At 32.5% G+C, this 24,220-nt stretch overlaps 1 protein-coding gene across 1 annotated transcript; it reads left to right on the forward strand.

Moving 5' to 3' along the window:
* Positions 1–21,158: 21,158 nt before the first annotated feature.
* Positions 21,159–22,754, forward strand: LOC21405755 (AP2/ERF and B3 domain-containing transcription factor RAV1). The gene has a single exon (XM_010095101.2). The coding sequence runs from the start codon at positions 21,328–21,330 to the stop codon at positions 22,462–22,464; it is 1,137 nt and encodes a 378-aa protein (XP_010093403.1). The 5' UTR covers positions 21,159–21,327; the 3' UTR covers positions 22,465–22,754.
* Positions 22,755–24,220: the final 1,466 nt, after the last annotated feature.

A 24,220-nucleotide genomic window follows, 5' to 3' on the forward strand; every position in this document is an offset into this window, starting at 1 on the left:
ACGACACTTGAGATAATAACATATATATATTCTTTTATTTTTGTTCTTTTCAATTATGTGGATTTCTAGTGTCATTATGAATTAAGAGCTTGTTTTGGTAGGAGGGAAATGTGGAAAAATTAGGACTTACAGTCATTTGGTAGGTCTCGTTTATTTTACCGATTTGAGTTTTTAATTTTAGGTTTTTACAGTAAAAAGTTTTTAAAAAATGTCACATTTAATTTTTTTTTCTACAGTAAAAAGTTCTCAAAAAAATGTTACATCTTAATTCGAATTAAAAACTCGAATTTGCGAAGTGAATGAGGTATAAATATTAATCTCTTATGCTTATAGAGACCAAAAATTAAACCAAAGAGACAAATTTGCGCAGGTTGGCATTAATGTCATGCTAACTTTGAGTGGGTGTGACGAAAGTGAGAACAGCAGCAAATGCATGTTTTTGAATAAACAAAAGGAATCTCTGATGGTTTCACACACATGATTTGTGACAAAATGTCAAAACGTTTAAATTAGTGCAAATGGTTAAAAATTTAAGAAGTCTATACATAACACGGACTTGATTTATGATTTTAGTAACAGGATCCACGTTGCTACAGCTACTTATCTACTCCATCAGTCATGGCCGCTGTTCTTTTGACTGGTTCTTTTCTTCTCCTTATTCAACAAATATCATTTTTTTTTAATGTTCAACAATAATCATCATATTATTATAAAAATATTGATCACCCTTGCATGTCCTTAAATGCTTCGTACATCAAGTAACAGGTACTGGGGAGCATTTAACATCAAGTACAGGTACTGGGGAAAAATAAAAATAAAAAAATAAACAGACTGATAATTAAAGCTACGTTTGTTTTAAAGATTTTGATTATGGTTCTTGATTCTTATTCTGATTTTGCTACGGTATTTTTCTTTTATAAAAAATTTAAATTTTAAAAATTAAAATTATGAATAATAATTTTAAATCCATAAATCAAACATCACCTTAAGCATTTATGAGTACTTTCCTCATCACATGATTTACACCAGAATAAAGTATGCTACGGTATTTTTCTTTTATAAAAAATTTAAATTTTAAAAATTAAAATTATGAATAATAATTTTAAATCTATAAATCAAACATCACCTTAAGCATTTATGAGTACTTTCCTCATCACATGATTTACACCAGAATAAAGTATGCTTGCGATTTTTTTTTTTGAATAATTTGATGAGATTTGAGATTAGGAAAGTTTATTAATACCGATTTGAGGATTAAGATGTAGAAGAAAACTAATTAAGCTTAAATATATTCAGCAACACTATCATTTTTAATTTGTTTATAACATGGGTTTAACTTAAAAGGAAAGGCCTTTTACTCAAACCAGAAAAGAAAGAAAAAAAAATCAAAAGGTAGAAATCTGTTTACACCTCACCAGTCAGCTTCCAAATTATATGTCAATCTGGGTCAGGTCCAAATAAAACAGTGTTTATAGAACATGTATGCCTCGACCAAACAAAATGTGTGGTTTACAATTGTTTTGAAAGTCAGAATAAATTATACATACGTTGCATTGAATTCTGACCTTTGACTTCCCAGCAAACAACCATGAACCCCAAGTTTACCGTTCTTTATTACATAAATACAGATACAAGTGTGATAATATATGAAAGTCTCTTTGATGGTTTTTATTGATTCAGATTTTTCTTTAAAAAAAGGAAGACTTGACAAAAGAACTACCCGGCACTTATTTGTTTTATCTTTTATGTGTGCTTTTTAATGATATTAGTTCCGCTTCTGAATGATGAAACTCTATTGTGCCTTTTGACAATGAACTCAAAAGTTCAGATATATTAATCAAAAGATTAAAGTGCATACACTTTATTATGTTATATGTGGGTAATTAGTGGGTGGATAAAGCATGTTGTAATTCCATACATGTAATTCACCTATAGGGAGTGAGTCCACTATCTATAAAAAAAAAAGGGTTAGCCCACTATCTTGTGCCCTAATTTGATAACATTTCCATCTGATATTGGAGAGCATTAGTTATTGTGGAAGAACCAATTTAACAATCTAATGATTCAGTGTTAGCCATAAAACACATGACAAATCTTTCCGGCCACAAACAAAAAAAGAAACTTTATTCAAAATTTCTTTTTTTTTTTTGCTCAATTCATCGCAATGCTATATATATCTAAGTTGACATTGTTTCTTATTAATTGCAAATTTTTATCCGTACCTAGTTTATCTCATATGGGTTTAGTCTTGGGGTTTCCAGCATGAGAATCAAAGAAATAAGAGGGACAAAGTTGGAGTTGTTTTAGAGGCTCATCGAGACAGTCAATGTAAGAAAAAAAAATATTAAATAAGGAAAGCAAAAGAGGGAGAAATCTTCTCTTGCTTTTCTTCAGGAGTCTCAATTTGAATGATATTAGACTTTCTAATGAAGGATGAATATATATAATAATCATACAAGTTGGTCTCAATTAGTATTAATTTAAATACTCCTGACCTTCTCTCCTCCTAACTCTTATTTGGTTCCAAAAAAAAAAAAAAAAAGCCATTTAAACCTTGCTTTCTGAGAGAAGTTAAAAGTAATCCGAAAGTAAAATTTCCCTGCATGCATACAATTATACTTTCTTCCAAAATCTTTTATCATTTATTGTTGTTTTGAAAAACTTATAAAGACATTATTAAGTGGACCCTAAAAAGGCACTTGCTTCTTCATTCATGGGCTAGCTCTAAACCAATTACAATCCCAAGTAGTCACTACTCGACTAGCTAGTTATCACCCACCCGTAATAATTAAATCTTTGTTTAAGAAACTTGAAGCCACAAAAATCTTTTGACTTTATGCCATTGCATTATCTTCTACATAATCCAAAACCGAACCAATTGCCATCTTTAACAACCCCAACTTGCGTATTACATTGCTGAAATTTTCCGTAAACAGAGAATCAATTATAGTCTGTCCTATATAGCTAATTGGCGTAGACGGAAAAGGAGAAACTAGCTTTGCATTTACTTGACTTGGTTGACCTCGATTTTTGCACATCAAAGATTCAAGGTCTCTCCACCACAATGATGCCATAACTTTCTCCACTAGCCTCCACTCTCCCATCTTCCCTCATAATAATCTTACACCAAATAATATAATATACACATACATACTAATTAACTGTATGTATGTATGTATGTATGTATGTATGTATACGAATTGGCAAGTAGTAGTATGGGAGGTGACGATTGACAGAGATAGATAAATGCTTATCTGCAAGAGAAGAAGAAAACAAAAGAAATGTCATTGCTAATGCTAATGCTGGCCAACCACAACACACAAGTTGCGAAAACTTATTTTGACTTTGCAACGTTTAATTAGTTTATGCGTGCGTGCCATGTCGGCAACATAACCTCAAATAAATAGTCCACTTGTAATTCTTCCCTATTATATATATGTATATGTATATATATGTATGCATGTATATATGTATATTGGGGGGCCCACTTAAGTTTTGTGATATTGGAGAGAGCTTAAATAATGTTCATCTATAATTGGATTAATTTCTGCATGTGATTCAATTTGTTGACCAGATTATGATTTGTTATAATTAGTTGGTGCTTTCTCTTGATTATCATTAGGATATTGGTATAACTCTTTTCCCTTTTATTTGTCATGCACTCACTAAAATAAACCTATTGTCTTGAAGAAAGTTACCTTAATTATTTTCCTTATATACTTTTTTACCTTTTGCGCTCTACTTGGATTCTATTGTATTTTTATTTTTATTGCATTTCTTAGGAATAAAATGATGGGACCTTCTCTGGTACGTTAATATACTGGTAGGTTAAGTTTTCTGTTTGATGAATTTGCATAAAATCATATAAAAGTTAAAAAGTACGCAGATTCAACAGTTTAAAAAAATTGACATATACTGGTACGTCAGGCGTATAGAAAATCTCTCTAAAAGGATTAGAGAGGATAATTGAAGATTTATTTAAGGAGCCTAAATAGGACCCGAGAATACTAATTTCCATAGTAAAATTAGATGATAATTTATCAAGAAATTAGCATGAGTAGCCTCCGTACTATTCATGAATGATGATGGGTGTGGTTATGGGGGATCATAAGAAGAGGTCAAATCATATCAAACAACTGCAGAAGATAATGGAACAAAAAAGCACTATTATTCTCTCCCTGAGAAACTTCTCCAAATTAGCATCATAACGAAATATTGAAATAGAATTACACACGACTATTTTCTAGCCAAAAAACAAAAAAATTTATACGCGACTACGATAGTCTTTGAAATCAGCAGGGATTTCACCACAATTTGATTAGGTCAAATTCAGTGAGACCCCATTTATTTAATTCGTGGGTCCAGATCGTCCAAAGTTCTACACAATCTAGAAGCTCAAAATATTCTGTATTTTTTGTGTGGCAAATAGTACTCTAAAACCCTAGGAAAGACCAACTTGGAGTCTACGCGATACAAATGAGACAATGTGTCATGGCAAGTTTCAAAAATATACTGAACGGAAGAGTAATACAGACGGTATAAAATCACCAAACTAGATTAACTGGTGTATGTGACCTCACCGAAATTAATCTCTCGATTACGTATAAAAATTATTGTAAACGAAAAAAAACAAAGAATACAAAGAATTTATAGTGTTTCAACTTCAATAGAGTTAGGTTTATTATGGTGCTTTAGGGAGATTCATTTCGAGGAATTACATGTGTATACTGCTCGAGAGCTAAAGTAACGAAGTTAGAGCCTTTTTTTTACATTAAAAAAATGGAGTTGCCTCCTATTAATTGTGACCATTTATTGAAAAAATAAATAAATAATCTTCAAATATATTCGTTGGCATTGTACTTGATTTTGCTAATTTCAGAGCTTATCTTTATTATCTGACTCTGTATTTTAATCACATGATTTTAAGTATTCTCATAATTTTCGGCCTATATTTTTTTTATAAAAGAAAATGAGATTTTTTAATTATTAAATCTGTATAATTTTTAATTTTTATTTAATTTTATACAGATTTAATAGATTAAATATTTGATGCACTAAAAAAACCTATCTTTTCATCAAGTTTTGGGTAAGTGTTTGATACTTGAAATGATATTATATCAGGCAAATAAAAAAAAATAAAAAAAAGAAGAAACTTGACGTGATATTTTTGGAAGTGCAAGAATATGGTCTAAACCGGTGGCTAAAATTTCAAGAAAGTAGTGGAATATAAATTGTACGTCTAGTGATTGTTGAGGAAAGAGAGGGAGTACATGCTGTTTCTTATCCTCTCACAGTCAATCGCCATTCGATTTGTGGGGCAGCTTCTGACATAACATCTCAACCAATGAGAAGAGTTATGTGGCATACAGGGGATAGTGGGACCCCATCTCAAGTGATCATCAAAGACCAATGGTGGTCATGTAATTGCTTTCATTAGTCAACAAAAGCAACTTCTAGTTAAAAAAAAAAAAAAAAAAAAAAAAAAAAAAAAAAAAAAAAAAAACGAAAGAGGAGTTTGGTGTATACCCTACCTTTGCTTTGCAGCCTAGTGGATCAAGGTAATTATTGGTCGCTTAAAACAATGCTTCTGCCTACCTATGTTGTTTTTATTGGTTTACTTTGCTAGAGTCTTCTCCCAAGTCCTCTTTTTTTTTTTTTTTTTTTGTTTTTCCATTACTATATATATTTTGTTGCTTAAAAAAATAATATAAAAATCTTCTCTCAAGTCTGAACGCATGAGGTAAGACTGAGAACTAAAAATAAAAAGGAATAAATAAATAAGGTTTCTTTGACTATTTTGGCTATTTGCAATGCATCCCAAGTTGGGCATTGTTTTTTTGTTTTGTAACTGAAATTTAATGGCACTAACCTAACTTCACGCCATGAGAATATATTATCCGAAGACTCAAGGTTTGAAAACCCCCAACTTAATTACATATGCCATTGACAAATTAATAGTTCTCAAGGTTTGAAAACCCCCAACTTAATTACATATGCCATGGACAAATTAAGAACTATTAATGTTGCCAAACTTTGTAATAACAGGTTGGTTACATTAATTTCCATGACTCATAACATATTTAGGCTTTTAGAACAAATTCTTTAGCTACATTTTTCTAGAGGACAGCTCAGTGACAAATAGTTAGGATACTGAGTCTAAACTCTAAATTTAGAGATTATGGATAATTAAAAGTAGACATTTTTTTAGTTAATGAAATGAAGAGGAAATGACTATAAAGCCATATTTTTAAGATGAACATAGGAATATCCCCAATAAGAAATAATAGTTATTCTAATGTCTCACCTCAGTCACCTGTCTTATATATCTCGAAAAGTATACTATAGATTAATATTTAACGTACGTGGGCAACAGCCATATATAGAGAGGACATATAATAATTACTATTCAGTTGGAAACAAAAAATTGTACCATATAATTAGCTCATAGACAGCAACATTATCAATAAAGAATATATAAGGACCTTTATTGTATACTACTTCATTTAATACTAGTTTAAGATATTCTATTCATCCCTTTCATCTAATTCTCATTATTTTAGCGGCCAAAAAAAAAAAAACCTCAAAGCCTTGGACGAAATATCAGTACTGATAAGGCCACGTTGGTTCACGTGCTGTAGATGGATTATATATAGAGAGCTGGAGAAGAGTTATTATTATTATTATTATTTTGTCTTACGGGGACAATTTGCACGTAATTATGTATATTAATACAATATGATTAAGATTATAAAAGTAATCTAATTAGATTAACAGTTTTAATTAATGTTAAGAGTTTTAGAGCATGAGATGCTGATTCGAATCATGCGATCACGTGGTTTGACCCGGAAAGTTGGGTCATTGTCCACGTCCATAGAGTGCCAAGCAACAGTCAAAGATCTCATAAATATCACAACATTTTTTATTCATTTTAATCAGTTTTATATGCTTGATTATCTTAATTAATCAATAAGTTATTAATTATTGCATTTGTGTGTGTGTGGATGCGTGTGAAAGGATGGAAAAAAACAGCTAGGTTTGTGAGGATAAGAAACAGACAACATGAGAATTGAAAGGGAATAATAATGCATGTTGTTGGTGAGGCATATCTACTCTTCCATACAAAAAAAAAAAAAAAAAAAAAAAAACACACACACACACATATAGATATATATATATATATATATTAATATGACCGTTTTTCTATGTTTTTCGTCTAAAAATAAGAATTTTAACTTTTTTAAAGTTTTCATGTGTAATAAAGTTACAAAAGAAAAAATATCACATAATAGCTATCTGTTAAGATGATTTTTAGTAATTAATTAATGATTATCCTTTTTTAGGGGAAAATTAATGATTATCTTCATGAAAAGCAAAATTTTACATTTCGTGAGAACTTATCTGTTTTTTTTTTTAATCCACTTGTGCAAATTAAGTGCAAAAATAAGATGAGAGTTTTAAAAGCTCCATTAATTAGAAGACCAGTGGCCTCCATTTTTTTTTTTGTGATATGAGGCATGGTGTGGTGTGATATTTATTACCATGTACGCGTATGCGACAACTCAGCACCAAATTTTCTCACCTTAAATTATATGTTCTCTTTCAAACATTTTTTGTTAAGCAAACCGATGACGTATATCTTGTCTGCTACCCAGTAATTAAATTAAATTTATCAATATCAAATATAAAATTACTTTCAAAATTAGTATGCAATTAGTTCTTTCAAGAGAGTTATTTATATACTTTCTGTAAAATGTTTCTAAAACAATAATTAAATATTATGTTTCCTTTGATTAGGAAAAAAAAAAAGTTTTCCCTTTGAAAAAAGTTAATAAATTTTTTCATCACCAAATTAAAGTAAAATAAAATAACATGATAAAAAAAAGAAAGAAACGATAACAAGATAAAATAATCCAATTAAACTCTCAAGTATATATATGGTGCCCTAGTTTGAATATGCAGTTCATACTTCATTAGTACCTTTGAAAACAGCAGCCATTCCAAACGCATGCCAGGGTATCCCGCATATGTGTTTTATATTTTAGATGTAACTAATTTAGGGATAATCACAAAAATTTTCGGTTTCTAAGATTAAACTTGTCGTTACTAGAAAGTGTTTCTTCTTAGTCTTTCAGTAAAATGGTCTGTTTTAGTACCTATTCTGATTCAATTCCGCACTAGGGATGTACTCGAAATTAAAAAAAAAAAAAAAAATCTAAAGTATGTGGTGTAATTTTCAAATTAGAAAGTGGATTTATAAAAATCACTCCAAGAATGATATTTTTTTAACTACCCCTTTTAATTTATTCCAACCACAAGTTTGGGAGATATTTTTCTAGTGTTACTCATGAATAACTAATCCTTATCTTTTTCGTAATTCTCATGATTAATAAATGAATTTGGCGTTGAATTTTTCAAAAATTTGAAGAAATTAATTATCATGAGCAACTCAAGATATATGCCACCTAGTAATAATCAATGAAATATGAAAAAAAAAAAAATCTTGAATGTTACACCCTCACCCTATAGAAAAGAAATCAATGGAAAATAATCAATATAGTATAAACTTATGTTACTTGTATCAACAAACCCCCCAACAAACTGTGTTACAATCCTGTTGCGGCCTTTGACCCACAATACGTCTCTAGATATTCACCACCCAAACTTTGGAACTTTCTTTGTTTTAGAGAGAAATGCCAAATTGTTGCTTGATTTAAGGTTATGCATAAGATCTTAGGGGTCAATGAATGTTCTTCACTACAAATAAATTATATTAGGTCCCAAATCTAAGATATATTTCCTTATTGAAATAGTTGTTCAAAAACACGAAAAGTTTCGTGGGGAAAAAGAATGGAGAATAACCCAAATTCAATTGGGTCAGTTGATCGTTTAAAGAAATTGATGAATTTTCCTTCCTCATATGTATCGGACGTGCTATTTTAATTTCTACCTAAAAATTTAAACGTGAATTCGGAGATATCTTATATGTTCACTATAATGTTTTAAAATTTGGCATGTCAGGAATATATTCTCACAATTATTTAAATATATATATACATATTTTGCATACGTAGTTAGCTTTTATATGTATTAATTGTTAATGGCATTTGATCTTTTTGCTTTATGTTTCGTTAATTGATTATATTGTTATTTTAAGTAATATATATCTTTCTACGATATGAACCATTTGTACTCAGAAAAAAGTTTGGACATAAATATTTTCTATCCTTTTTCAATCTATCAAAAGCTACTCTCATCAGAAAAAACATAAAATAATAAAAAAAAAAGCTACATTTAAGATTCACGGACAAAGCGAGAGATCATGATTTTTCTGTAATTGGCAGAACACGGCCGTGATAATTGAGATCATCAAAACTCTAGAAAATTTAAAGAAGTTGAAGGAAAAAGTCAAGCTTGTGGGCACTATATAAGCTTATCTTGGTCATACACTGGATGGTTAATTAATTTTCTCTGTTTTGTTCGGCTCTACGATATTTTTAAGTGCATCACTCTTACCCAATTCTCTTAAAGCATCCAAATCAAAGATTCTCAACTATTTTTTTATTACATCAGGAACGTGTAAAATCTTTCTATCAAGCGTGACATATATATTGGGGATTGTTGCAGATGCATCGGCCGGTTGGGTATGATGTGGCATAATGATCTTAAGTCATCAAACAACTAAAAAAAAAAAAAACTCTAGGGAGTTGGAAAGTGACAACAATATTTCATGCACTTGTTAATAGGAATACTTTAACATATAAACTTATGTGTGTATATAATTTAAATCTCTTTGGATAATTACAAAAGATAGCAATCACATAAAAATAGGTGAACATATGCCTTTTTTTTTTTTTGAGAAAAAAAAAAACACTTTTGAGGCGTACTAGGCACCAGCCGAATTTGTGATATACATTGATGAAAAAGCGAAATCAAGGTGCTTACTTCATCACTCACTATCCCATCTAAAAACTTTATTTGGATTTGTTGGCTGGTTTAGTGATAAGGGCATGTATGTTCATCCATACATACATACACATAAATATACATATATACATATGTGTGTGTGTGGAGAGTAGGGCTGACAATATGAGTCACGATACGACGACACGACTCGAAAACGACACGAATTTTACGGATTAGGGTTGAGAAAAAAGAGGTTCAGGTTAGAATTGGATCGACCTGAAATTGACACGAAAAACACGGGTCAATTTCGGGTTGGACCCGCCTAACCCGAACACGACACGAAACTCGTAAAAAACTAAAAAATACATATATTTTTCATTTCATATTTTAAATTTTATTATGAACTTGTGATATCATGATAGTTATACTCAAAATCTTATACTATTATTTGCTTAATTTTAATAGATGTTATTGTATTTTAGTATGTTATGAATTTTAAGTTATTTTTAATATGTAAAAAACTAAATAAAAGTATACAATTTTTGTGTCAATTTCGGGTTCACGGGTCAATTTTGTGTCACGGGTCATTTTCGGGTCGTGTCGTATCAACTCGTAAAGTGGTTGTGTCGTGTTTGTGTTGCGGTTTTTAAAAAATTTCGTGTCACGAGTCGTATTCGGGTTGACTGTAAATGTAAAAAGAAACGATCAAAACACGATACAAATACGATACGTGACACGAATTGTCACCCCTAGTGGAGAGACAGAGTCACATGAACTTTTTTATCTTATTTTATTTTTTCTTGGAGGGCTTATGTGAGGAGTTGGAATCACGGACCTTGTAATGATTAAAATAGTGGATCTTTCCCACTAGCTAAGAGATTATTCTATAATTGGCTGAGGAGATTAACTCCAAGAATTTGTTTATCAAGAAAAAGTAAAAAGTGAATGCACCTTGTAACAATGCCTTCTTTGGAATATCTAAAAGCAACTTTACAAATATATAACGTGTTAAAGGAGGGAAGAAATAATAAAAAAGGATTTATCTACAAGTGAAAAAGGATAGATCAGGCCAAGGTGAAGGCTGCCTAAGAGATAAGACACACATATGCAAAGGACCATTGAGCGAGTTACCAAATGATGATGATGATTGAAGAGAGGAAAATGAGTAGAGGTGCACCAAACAGGAATATATATATATATATATATATATAGGTTTTATATTATCCCAACAAAAAGTGCTTTAAGCCTGTAGTAGTAATAGGCTCTTTATTATGTACTTTTTTCAGATTAGGATTACAAAGGGAGAGATTTAGACCAGTAATAAGATTTTTTGGTGGTATCGAATAAGTGATTCCAAGAAGATAACATAGTTAAATTATTTAATAATTTAACTTAACGTATCAGCTAAAAGGGGTGATGGCCGTGTACAAAAAGTGTTTCTTGATCTGTCATGAGGGGTTTTGTTGTTGTTGTTGTTTTTAAAACTTTTGGTCTAACATTTATCATGCACATCTGGATTTGATAGAATCCTGACGTATATAGATCCCAAAGTGGCGAGGCAGGATGACCTAAGGGGATCATTAGCATATACACAAACATCCAAAATAAACATGCTTCACATTCTGCAAAATGGATCTGTGAGAGACAGAGAGTGAGCATTTACAACCACGAAAAATATAATGGTTTAATTTGGGATTTTATTTATTTATTTATTTATTTGCATGTTTGTTTACTTATTATTATTATTATTATTATTGTTATTATTATTATTATTATTATTATTATTATTATTATTATTATTTGGAGTAATGCAATTTTAGTGTAAAACTAGATAGAAAGAAGATGCATTAATTTTATGAATGAAAAATCGTAGGAAGATTGTATGAAAACAATTATATATCATAGAATCCTACTAAACATTTTAAACTCTAGACCTTATCGTTGCGCGCGATAGGTCTGGATTTTTTATTTTCTTTTAAAAAAATAGATAAAGAAAAAGAATAACTATGATCAAAGAAGAACATCTAAACTATGTAGTTTCTTACTAGAACTTTCATCCTTTCCCAAATCCCCCACGCTGGTATTATTAAATAAGAAAAATAAGAGAAATTACAAAATGCTACAAAATTAGGCCATAAAACACTAAATTGGTATATACATATTCTATATAAGAATATATAAGAAAAACCTGATATATATACATAGGTATCATTGTCACCAACTATTTATATATTATATGTCATATAATCTTCTAAAATATAATAGCTAAGATACTCGAGCATTTAAATTCCTTCTCATGAATAGTTTTTCTTGCAACACAATTAACATTTAGTTAGTTAATTACGCTGTACGGAAACTAGCTCAAAATCTTAACAATTAATTAATTCTCATTTAGGGGTGGCAATTCATGTTGTCGTATCGTGTTGACCCACTCAGTTGATACGGTAAGACTTGACATAAACACGACCCATTTATTACTCGTGTCAAAATATAAAACTCAAACACGACATGCATATTGACGAGTTGGTACGACAAACCCGTTTATTAAACATGTTATAATAGTGTCGTGTCAACCTGTTTCTAATAACATGTTTATTAACCCGTTTATAAAATGAGTGATAATAAGATCATGTCAACCTATTTCTCAACTTATTTTTCCTTTAAAAAAAATTGTATTTGTAAACATAGGTAACAAACGGGTTGTAATTGTGTTGTGTATTTGTGTTACCCAAATATGACATATTTAATAAACGGATTATGACGGGTCAATTGTGGGTTGGTGGACACACTTTTTAATTGTGTTTTACGAATTCGACCTGATTTTAACCCAAACATATTTATGATAAACCCAAACCCGCTAACTTCGTATGGGTTTTAAGTCGTATCGTCGTCTTACTACCCAAATTGCCAACCCTACTCTCATCCTTGTATTTTTTGCAACAATTATTCAAAGCTTAACTCATCACGAAAGTGGGAAAGATTAAAGCACCTAAAGCTCAAGTGTTATTAACAGTGATCTATTAATTGTTTTTTAAAAAAAAAAAAACAAAGTTACAAAGCTCATATTATCAAACATATATTATTTGGAATGTCAGCATGACTTCAATACTGACATAATTATATATATTTTAATTTGAATCATATCGACATGGATCTCCATATTGTCAAACAAGAATCTTGACATTTCTATCAGAAGTTCAAAACCGACATCTTTTTCTATCACAAATTTCTCATTTTTCAGAAAAAAAAAAATAGAGGACGAATTTATAGTAATGGATATGAAGAAATACTCCTCCAATACAGCACAATTCTGAACCTTAAGAGTGCGTTTGGTTTGAGGATTCGTGTCATGGTTCGAATCATGGTTCGTAGCTCGTTACAGTATTTTTTCTCACAAAATACACACGTAAATTAAGAATAGTTCTAAATCATGATTCTGAATTCATCAACCAAACGTCTACTAAATTTTACTAAAAATTTCGTCAAATTACGTACTTTTTTAACACTTTCCTATAGCTAAAAATTGTGTCATAAATATTACCGCCCAATTTGCTTAAATTTTGGGATTGAAAAGTCCTTACACTTGCTTGCAGGCTTTCATTTTTACAAGAACTTGTGGTCGTGAATGCTTGCAACACATTTTTTTCAGTGATATAGATGTGATGATCATGATCATTGATCAACAAGGTGAAGTCCTTTCTGATCTGATGGAGCTCCAGCTGGTCAAATCACTGCGGTTTCACTACATTATTCTATTTCCATTATTAAAAAAATAATAATATCATTATTATATTATACTCGCTGCTCACACGTTTCCCACTTGTCAGGAGGAGGGGGTGGCAATAGCCAATAACAGAAGAAAGAAACACACCCATTTTCCGTATAATAATATACCAGAATACCGTTAATGTTTGCCGTCAAAATAACATTATTTATGATGATGTGTCATCATAAATAATTATTCCTTTATTTATTGTTTCCCGAGTAAAAAGGTAGTCAATTTGACAGTTTTTAAAAATTATTTGTGATGACACTAATATGTATCGTCGCAAATGTTAATTTTGTATTCCCTCACGAAAATAAACGGCGGAAAAATTAGGCGGTTTCTAAAAACTAATTGCGACGACAATGCACAATATCGTCGCAAATAATAATTCCAAAACATTTGTCATAAATATTAGATAATTAAGTTATATGTCGTCGCAAATAGTTATATAAGTTATATTTGTGACGACATGTCATCGCAAATAGTTTTAAGATGTCCTCGCAAAAAACTCTGACTATATACCTGCGATAAGAGCCTCCTCCTCCATTTTTTCTGATCACTCACTCTCTCTCTCTCTCTCTCGGCCTCTCCCCAATTTTCCGACCCCAAGCCCCCAAAACCCCCCTATTCCCTTCTAAATCCTCACCAAATCAGCATTTTATCATAAGTTTTAATCAATTTCATTGTTTTTTCATCAAAAGAAGTATAAAAACAAACTCCCTGCCCTCGCTGCCAAATTTCGCTGCCATTGCCGTTGTCGTTTGCCCCACCTAATTCCGCCATTTTCAGCCCCCGCTTTAGTGGGTTTGAACTTTATAATTTTTTTTGTATATTTATTGTATTTTTTAGTTTAAAATGTTTGGGTTCTTTGTTGTTTGAATTTTGTATTATAGATTTTAGATTTTCAATTTTGATTTATAGATTTTAGAATTAGTACATAATTTGAAGTTTGAATTATAGAAATTGAATTTTGGATTATGAATTTTGAGATTGTTGAAATTTGGTATAGGTGTGTATGAATTTCTTAGGGTGTTATTTTATGAAATCTGCTTGTAATTTGATTTAGGTTAAGATAAAATTTTTAATAATTATTATGGGTGGCACATCTTGCAGTTATGGTGTGCCGAAATCTTTTAAAAACTAGTTTTTGTAGGTTTAGATTTTTAGATAATAAGAAAAATAAGTCATTATGCTGCCGAAATTTTATTAGAACCTGTAATTTTAAGAATTTCATTAATAAGATTTAATTATATTAATAGAAAGTAATTAAAAATTAATTATAAACATTACAACTTAAAAAAATGATAAGAAAAATTTGTATTAATTTAGTCTAAAAAATTAATAAATAAAGTGATATATTTAAATGGATAATAAAAATAATGAGTGTAATAATAATAGGATAAATTATTCATAAAAATTGATAAAATTTTATAAAGTTGAAACATGAACTATAAAACTTTCTTGGTGAACGTGACTATATAGTCACAAAAAAACGTGAACTATGAAACATGAAATATGATTGGATGTGTTATTGTTTTTATAGTAATATGTCAATGGACAAGAGTTTGATACATCTGAGAAACTAGTTGTCTGATCAATATTAGGAAGGGATATATGCTTTTATCAACATTGCCAAAGACTATGTTGATGAAAGTGGTTGTACAAATTGTCCTTGTCAGAGATGTTTAAAGCATAAGAGTTTTTCAATAGAAACAAGTAGAGCACATATACACCACTATGGTTTCAATACTTTATATACGACGTAGATTTACCATGGTGAAGGAGATTTAGATGATGTTAATACCAATGCAATGAATGAATCAGTTGACGAGATGGTTGCAGTTATACATGATGTTGTTAGAAATAACTCCGATCATGATATGACTGGCGAAGTACAAGCTAAGGTGTTAGGTGATGCGCATCACGATGAATTTAAAGAGTTGTTATCCGAGCTCGAATCAACATTGTATCCAGGGTGTACTAAGTATTCGTCATTGAACTTTTTGGTGAAACTGATTCATTTAAAGGTGCTCTACAAATGGCCTAATAAGTGTATAAATTATGTTTTAAAGCTATTGAAAGACGCATTTCTTAAAGGGATTAAACTTCCAGATTCTTATTACGAGGCAAAGACGAAATTAGATAAACTCGGTGTGGGCTACAAAATAAAAGGTAAAACAGTACCACAAAAAGTATCTTTGTTAAGGACTTGTGGTATGAGAATGAACCTTTCATTTTAGCTTCCTATGCGGAACAGGTTTTTTACATTGATGATTTATTTAAGGGTCCGAATTGGAAAGTAGTGGAACATTTTGGGCATAGACATATATGAGATTTTTCAGAAGAGGACGTCGACAAGGTCACGATAGTTCAAGACACTGAATCACAAAATGTTGAGTTAGTAGTTGAACTATCTCAACTGGACAACTTAACATTTGATCGGCCTGATGTCAAAGCAAATACTATCATGTTTGATGTCGACACATACTTGCACGACAAGTCGCCCATTGAAGATGACTTTATTGACAACGGTGATGATTAAACTGTATTTGACTATATTGAAGATGAGCTCGTCGAGTCTAAAGATGATGACGTTGTAGAAAGTGCTGATGATGTTGAAGACATTAATAGTGACGACAAATAGAAATAAAATAGTTAATTTATATTTATGAATTCTTTTATATATTTGTTAAGAAATTGCGTAAGAAATAAAGTAGCTAATAAAGTTCTATTTTTTTATACGACATAGAGTCACGATGTCCGGCCCAATAGCTACATGCTCCGACTCTGCAGGAGGATCACAGTCTCCACCCTATCCGATGAGACTCTGAACATATTGTCAGTTAGGTATTATATGCTATTACACATGAATGTTATTTTTTATTCCTCGAACTCTATATAATCAAATTTCGTTATTTTTTTTTTTATAGTTCCAGAGATGACACCTCAACGTCGATCTGGTCGAGGGGTAGCTCTAGGTCAAGATATAATGGAGAAAGTACAATGAGATGGAAAGCTTTTAGTCTTGTTTGACAAGGTCGGTACGTGGAAGGCGATTGGCGAAAACGCCTCATATTTTGACAGTGCTTTCGGCTTGCACACAAGGGATATCTGTGACCCACATTACAATGTCTGGAAGGACGTACCTGAGGAGCACAAAAGAAGGATTCAAAATTACATACTGGTATTTATTTGAAACAAAATTTGTTCTAAAAATTTATTTAAATACAATATATAAAATTTATTTGTTGACTTTTTAATGTGTTGCATGATTGGTTTAACATCGACTACAACCGTGACAATGGCGTCATTAGAGATGCAGTCGATCGTGAAGTCAGTAAATGTTACAAGGACTGGAAGACTACCTTGCATAGACACTTTCAGAAGATGAGAGGGGCAGAAAAGGAGGATTTTGTTAGGCAAAATCCTCCTAAAAACTTGAGGAGAAAATAGCAATGGGGACCTTGTTGTGATCATTTTATGTCCCCTGCTTTTTAGGTTCCATTTCATTATGTCTTCTTATTTTTGATTAATTTATTTAATTATTAAGTATGTTACTAATTCATCTATAATCATTATTAGAAAAAATCTACTACAAATCAATAGAACCATGGCAGTCAGAAGTGGTCTAGCTTGCATGGTAGAAAGTCATACTCCTAGCATCATTTCAATAAGGTAATACTAATTTGCATACTTGTTAAGTTTTGGTCACTTTGGCTTAATAATTATTCTAACACGTTCAACTTGATTAGGTAAATCCCGAGACCCAGCAGCCAAGATCATTAATTGATAATTTGGGTGACATGCACCGTCATGGGCAGAGTTTTGTCAATATGGATGCTGAACAAGCATTTGTAAGTAATTTTAAATTTATTTCTTTTTTCATATTTAACATAACATATTATACTATTTTTATTAATTTTTATTTCATTTACCTTTGTAGGTTCAATTGAAGGGGGAAAGAACCACGCAGATGACACAGTCTGCTAGCGAAGGTTCATCTGCCACGGTGGTTGATAAGGAGAAGATTATGTCCCAAGTCTTGGGCAAGCTCAGAGGACACACTAAGGGAGTGGGACCGATACTACCACGGAGGAATCGTTCAAGTGCTTCCACCTCATCATCTGGTTCGCAATCGAACGGGTCGTCTTTCATTAATTTGCCCCAGTATGTCCAAAACTGGCTGAACAACATCTACATCGAGCAATGCAACATGTTCGACAACCAACATATCATGATGGAAGCCATGCACTAGATGAATCCCAACATCAACTTCTTGCCACTTAACCATCCCGAACCGTTGGTTCCTCCGCCGCCTAAGCTAAATGAAGAAGACGAGGACGAAGACGAAGATGATGCAATTTTAGAGGATTAAAATATCTGCTTTTGTTTTTTTTATTATCAACACTTTTTATTATTTCTTGATTAATTTACTTTTTAAGACTGATCTTATTATTGTATTGACTATTTTACATCAATCTTTTATTAATAAATATCAATTTTATTGTTTTATTTTATTATTAAATTTTCTTCTAATTTATATATTTAATAATTAATATTATTAGTAAAGTACGGCAAAAAAAGAAAAAAAAATATTTGCGACAACATATCTAAATTGTCGTCGCAAATAGTGTACATTACTAGCGACGACACTTTGAAGTCTATGGTAGCAAAAGGTTTTAAATGCTTTTGCGACAACACGTAGTCGTCATAAATAAGTTAGGACACATCTTCATCAACGACATATTCGACGAAGCATTTGTGACGACTTATTCGTGACGATTGTCGTTGCTAATATTAGCAACGACATTTTAAAACTTTGTCATCGTAAATATATTATTTGCGTCAGGTTTTTTGCGACGACTTGTCGTTGAAAATACAATATTTGCGACGACAGTCCGTCGTCGCAAATAAGCTTTTTTGTTGTAATGAATTAAAAATTTGAATCCGCGAACTAAACGGACCCTTAGTTTTTCCTTTTTTTTGGGTCTTGTTTAGTATGATAAGAGAAAAGAAAATGAGTGTTCAATTAAATTAGCATCTTACTAATTTCTTTAACATTATTTTAGTATTAAAATGAAGATAAAAAGATAATATAAATATTTATGCATGACAAGGCAAATTTTCCATCTAAAAATCTCTCTATGTTTAAAGGATAAAAAAGTGTGGGACTCATGTGTTCTTTTTTTCATCTAACTTTTCCTCCTACCAAACAACCAATAATTCTATTTTCTCTTCAAAAATCCCTCTATTTTTTTCTTCTCCCACTTTTCACCTCTACTTTTTCTTAGATTTACCCTCAATTTTAAAATGTGTTAGTTTTTGAACGAAGCTGCATAATTGTTACTCATTTTAAGTTTAGGTGCAATATTTTATGGATAATAAATGCATTTTACTCCAAATAAATTAGTTAGACGCTAAATTTTATATTTATTTTCTCCTTAAAGTAGTTACTTAAAAATAAAAAAATGTAAGAGAAAAAAGTAGAGAACGGATTCGAATTCAATTGGGATAGTTAAGAGTTTAAAACAATTGACAAATTTGACCTCCTTATATGTATTGCATATGCTAGTATGCCTAAAAAATAAGGTTTTAAAGTTCATGGAGATGAAGTTGAAGACATATTATGCATGGGGAGAGCATGTTAACATAAATAACATAGTTTAAAGGGAAGTGAATAAATAAAATTTCTTTTTTGTTTTGTTTTTCTTTTTTTAAAAAATTCCTCAAAACAAAACGGCTGTTAACTAAAACAGTTTATAACAATAAATAATAAAATAAAGGATAAATCCCCTTGTATTAAACGAGAGAATCAATTTGAAAACGGGACCCAGACGACGTTAAGAATAAAAACCAGTAAACCATAGTCCCCAAATTAAAAAAAAAAAAAAAAAAAAGAAAAAAAAAGAGGCTAAACCCACCGTCTTCGGCTCTTGGTTTTGCTGATCAACTTGCATCTTGTGGGGCCCATCATAGACCGAGTACTCCTCCGTACGGGATCATCCTTAAATAATACACTTACACAATAATACGTTTATGCATATATTTATTTTCTCTTATTAATTTTACGGCTAGAAGACAAGTTTCTCATGCCCACAAAATAATTTTGTAATCTTTAGCTCGGACCCATTTAAAATTTGGGCAAATTAGTTAAACTAAAGTTCCACACACACACCCGTACGCCGTACGATCAATTATTTTCTGGTTTTTATCCCTAAATTGGATGGTGTATATTTAAACAAGAGAGTGTACTTATCCCCTTTGGATTTTGTTTGTGTTTATTGTTTTTGGAGGAAATAAGAAAAATGATTCAGATCTGAACATTGCACTTGCAGTGTAAAGGGCTATGTTAGTTTTGAACAATGAATGGGTAAAGAGAAACAATGGGGGAAACCCCACTTGGAGGGAGAAATGTCAATGTTGGTTGGAAATTATGGAGGTTGGATGGTTTTTCTTTGTTCTATATTTTTTTTTTTATTTTCTTAGCCATTTTTTCTTTCTCTTGCATGCATGTTTAGTTTTGTTTTTCTTTTTTGTGGACAAAATTTTTTAATTTTTCAGAGATACTAAGGTTGAATTGAACCTAGCCAATAAGACAAACCAGAGTTGGGAAAGGCGAATCAGATCATGCCAGGTAAGATTCAAAAGGGAAAGGGGGGAATTTCTTGTTGGATGAGCCTTTGTCTTCAATTCAATGCCTATCCAATATATCCATCCCTCTCCCTCTCCTCCTTATTACACTTTAGCCCCACAATCCATCCCAGTGGGAAGTAGTAGCAGTAGTATAGTAAACCTTTTTCTCTCCTCTCTCCTCTTTGGCTCTCTCTCTCTCTCTCTCTCTCTTCCCAAGTGCTAATGTTTATCTAGATTCTAATTGGTGTAATAAAAGCAACAGCAAATAATAGAGCAGATTTTGATGAAACAGGCAGGATCAGATAAGATTTATATTTAAGGAAATTGAAAAAAGAGAATATATAAATAAGTAAAAAAAAATATGTGTAGATATAGAAAGCCTAGGAAGAGAGAGAGCTGGGGCCAATGACCATGCCTAGGGTCAGCAGCAGCAGCAAAGTTTCAGGGGGGATGAACTTAACTAAAACACGGTCCACAATCATGTGAACCCCATCAACTTGCCTATGTGGGTCCCACTCCACATACACAGCCCACAACCCACACATACTATGACCCTGATACTCCCACTCTTCTCTTTTTTTTTTTTTTTTTTTTTTTTTTTTTTTTTTTTTTTATAAAAAACTTCCCCCTATTTTCCTACTCTTAGGGCCTATTTTCTCTCTCTTTCTCTCTCCTCATGAGTCATGAATCTTCCTAGTTCCTTACCATTCCTCTCCTCCTGGGTTGACCCACCACACCCACATCCCCATATCTCCAACACCTTAATTTTATTTATTTCTTTTTCTTTAAATAACCAATACGTACATACATAACGTACATACATTTTTAGAGACTCTTGACCTCCTATATATATTCGCCCTTCAAACTATCCCAAATTCACAATACCTAAAGCTAAACCACAATACCACCACCAACAACGACAACAACAAAAACCTCTTCTTCTTCTTCTTCTTCTTTCCATATTTCCATTACTTCTTTTTAGTCAAAACTCAGAGGCACAACTCGTTATCTTTCTCTCTCTAAACATGGACGGAAACTCATCCACAGACGAGAGCACAACCACCGAATCCTTCACTCTATCCGCCTCTCCCGCCGCCACTCCGACGCCGTTCAAGTCCCCTCCAGCGGCGGAGAGCACTCTCTGCCGCGTCGGGAGCGGCGCGAGCAGCGTCGTCGTCGACTCGGAGATGATCACCAACGCCATCAACGGCGGCGCAGACGCCGAATCCGGCCGTAAACTCCCTTCCTCCAAGTACAAGGGCGTGGTCCCACAGCCGAACGGGCGGTGGGGGGCCCAGATTTACGAGAAGCACCAGCGCGTGTGGCTCGGCACCTTCAACGAGGAGGACGAGGCCGCCAGGGCCTACGACGTAGCCGCCCAGCGCTTCCGCGGCCGCGACGCCGTCACCAACTTCAAGCCTCTCTCGGAAACCACCGAAGAAGATGAAATCGAATCCGTCTTTCTCAACTCCCATTCCAAGGCCGAGATCGTCGACATGCTCAGGAAACACACTTACAACGACGAGTTGGAGCAAAGCAAGAGAAACAGCTTCGGAATCGACGGGAATGGGAATCGAAAACCGTCCCGGACCGGGCTGCTATTCGGTTCGGATTTAACCGCTTCGATGGCGCGTGAGCAGCTCTTCGAGAAGGCGGTTACGCCGAGCGACGTCGGGAAGCTGAACCGGCTGGTGATCCCGAAGCAGCACGCGGAGAAGCACTTCCCCTTGCAGAGCGCCAACACCTGCAAGGGCGTTTTGTTGAATTTCGAGGATGTCGGAGGGAAGGTCTGGCGATTTCGATACTCGTACTGGAATAGTAGCCAGAGCTATGTGTTGACAAAGGGTTGGAGCCGGTTCGTTAAGGAGAAGAGCTTGAAAGCCGGTGACATTGTCAGCTTCCAGCGCTCAACCGGACCGGATAAGCAGCTTTACATTGATTGGAAGGCTAGGGATGTTGATAGCGGGTCAGCGGGCGGGGCGGTCGGACCGGTTCAGATGGTTAGGCTTTTTGGGGTCAACATTTTTAAATTACCTGGGAGTGAGATGGTGGAAGGGATTGGGATTGGGATTGGTGGGGGTTGCAATGGGAAGAGAACAAGGGACATGGAATTGTTGGAATTAGAGTGTAGTAAGAAGCCGAGGATAATAGGAGCCTTGTAATATTGAAACTCAAACAACTTTTGTTTTTTTGTTTTTTTTGTTTTGTTTTTGGGTCTATTTTTGTAATTTTCGGCGTTTTGTGAATGGGGGAAAATAGGAGATAGGAGTTGGGGGGAAAGGGCATGGTGTAGTTGCAAGTTGGCTAAAGGTGAATTGTATATTATGTGACAAAAGGAAACAAAACAAAACAAGAAAAAAAAAAAGGGAAAAAACTGAAAATATTAACTTCAACAGTGTTTATTTTTTCTTTTTAATTTTTATAAAGATTGTTCAGAAAGGATAACTGTCAATTTGTTTCTGTTGGTGTCGTTTTTAGAGCTCTTCTATGTTGGTGCATTGCAATAGTTATATGGTATAATCTTGCGTGCAATTGGGAAGGCTTTTGTAGCTTTTCTGCTTTTGTGGGTGTTGTTGCTTTCCCCAAAAATCTCTCTATGTTGACAAACTATGCTGCACATGAGTGAGTTGGAAAGAGAAAGTAGAGAGAGAGAGAGACTAATGGAAGGAAGGAGGGTATGTGGTTCCTCATTGGGTTAGACTTTGTCCAATTATAAGAAAGAGTTTGTTTTTATTAGTACTTTCGTTACGTATTCGTTGTTTCTTTCACTTTTGGCCTACCTTAAAGCACGTAGTACTCTCTTTATTATAATACAATTATTCTATCCAATTCAACCACGGGTTTTGGTTGATGCAGTGGGTATAGCCTATAGATGATGATCTTGAATTTTTTTAATATTAGAGTGGATCTCTTAGCTGATTTATGCTAATTTATCAATAAATCTCGCAAGATAACTCTAACAACAAGTTGATAAGGGAATATTCAAGAATAATTTATTTCTTTCTTTTCAAATATTATGTATTTATATTATATTGTTTTTCTAAATGTCTCTGAACGTGATTTAATTTGCTATGTATATGTATGTATATTATTAGTTATATGTTTATTTCACGTGTATTGTGAAGCGCACAACTGTAAGGCATGACTAATGCTTTTCGATCGAGCTCGATGTATCATCATCGATACCGAACGGAATAAGTTCGAATAAGGCATACATATTTGCCGAAGTTTCTAGATCGCATGGCGAATAATTCTCTTCTTTCAACTATACATCGTTTAAGATTGATTGTTTCATTTATTGTGTGCCCTCAAAAAGTTATCGTTCAATGAATAATTGGCAGAATACAGAGTACTAATGAAAAAGTACTGTTTGAGAAAATCTACAATATTGTAGATTCTCATTTCTCATGAAATGAGTTCTTTCTTGATTTTGGTCATTGTCGAATAAATAGTTCGAGTATTACTTATTATCTTTCAAACATCCGAATCTCACTATATATAGCTCGCTATCAAAACCACATAAATAAATGCATGTAACAGATAAATATATAAAAGGAAATTTTCAAATATTTCTGAGGCTAATTATAATAGAAAAGATGATCATAAGTTATTTACACAATATTAACGTCTCAACTAATTTTATATATTTAATTCATAATCCTTTTCAAAACATAAATTCTTTGAATAATTAAACATAAATCACACCTACATGATTTTGTTTTTCTTTACTTACAGTTCCAAGACATAAAACTTGCTTATTGATTGTAGATAGTTATAAACAGAATATAAGAGCAGCGATCTCTTTAAAACGGACTGACATAAAGAGTTCAAAATCTTAGAATAATTCACATAATTATCTATTTATTTTCATCCAGCCAACATATAAATGTATGATCAGTTCTCTCTTTCATTTAGTAA

The sequence above is a fragment of the Morus notabilis genome, unplaced genomic scaffold (genome assembly GCF_000414095.1).
Source record: "Morus notabilis unplaced genomic scaffold, ASM41409v2 Scaffold538, whole genome shotgun sequence".
In the NCBI taxonomy this organism is placed as follows: domain Eukaryota; kingdom Viridiplantae; phylum Streptophyta; class Magnoliopsida; order Rosales; family Moraceae; genus Morus; species Morus notabilis.

Excerpts from the sequence above, each read along its gene's own strand:
- LOC21405755 (XM_010095101.2), top strand. The coding sequence starts at position 21,328 with ATGGACGGAAACTCATCCACAGACGAGAGCACAACCACCGAATCCTTC.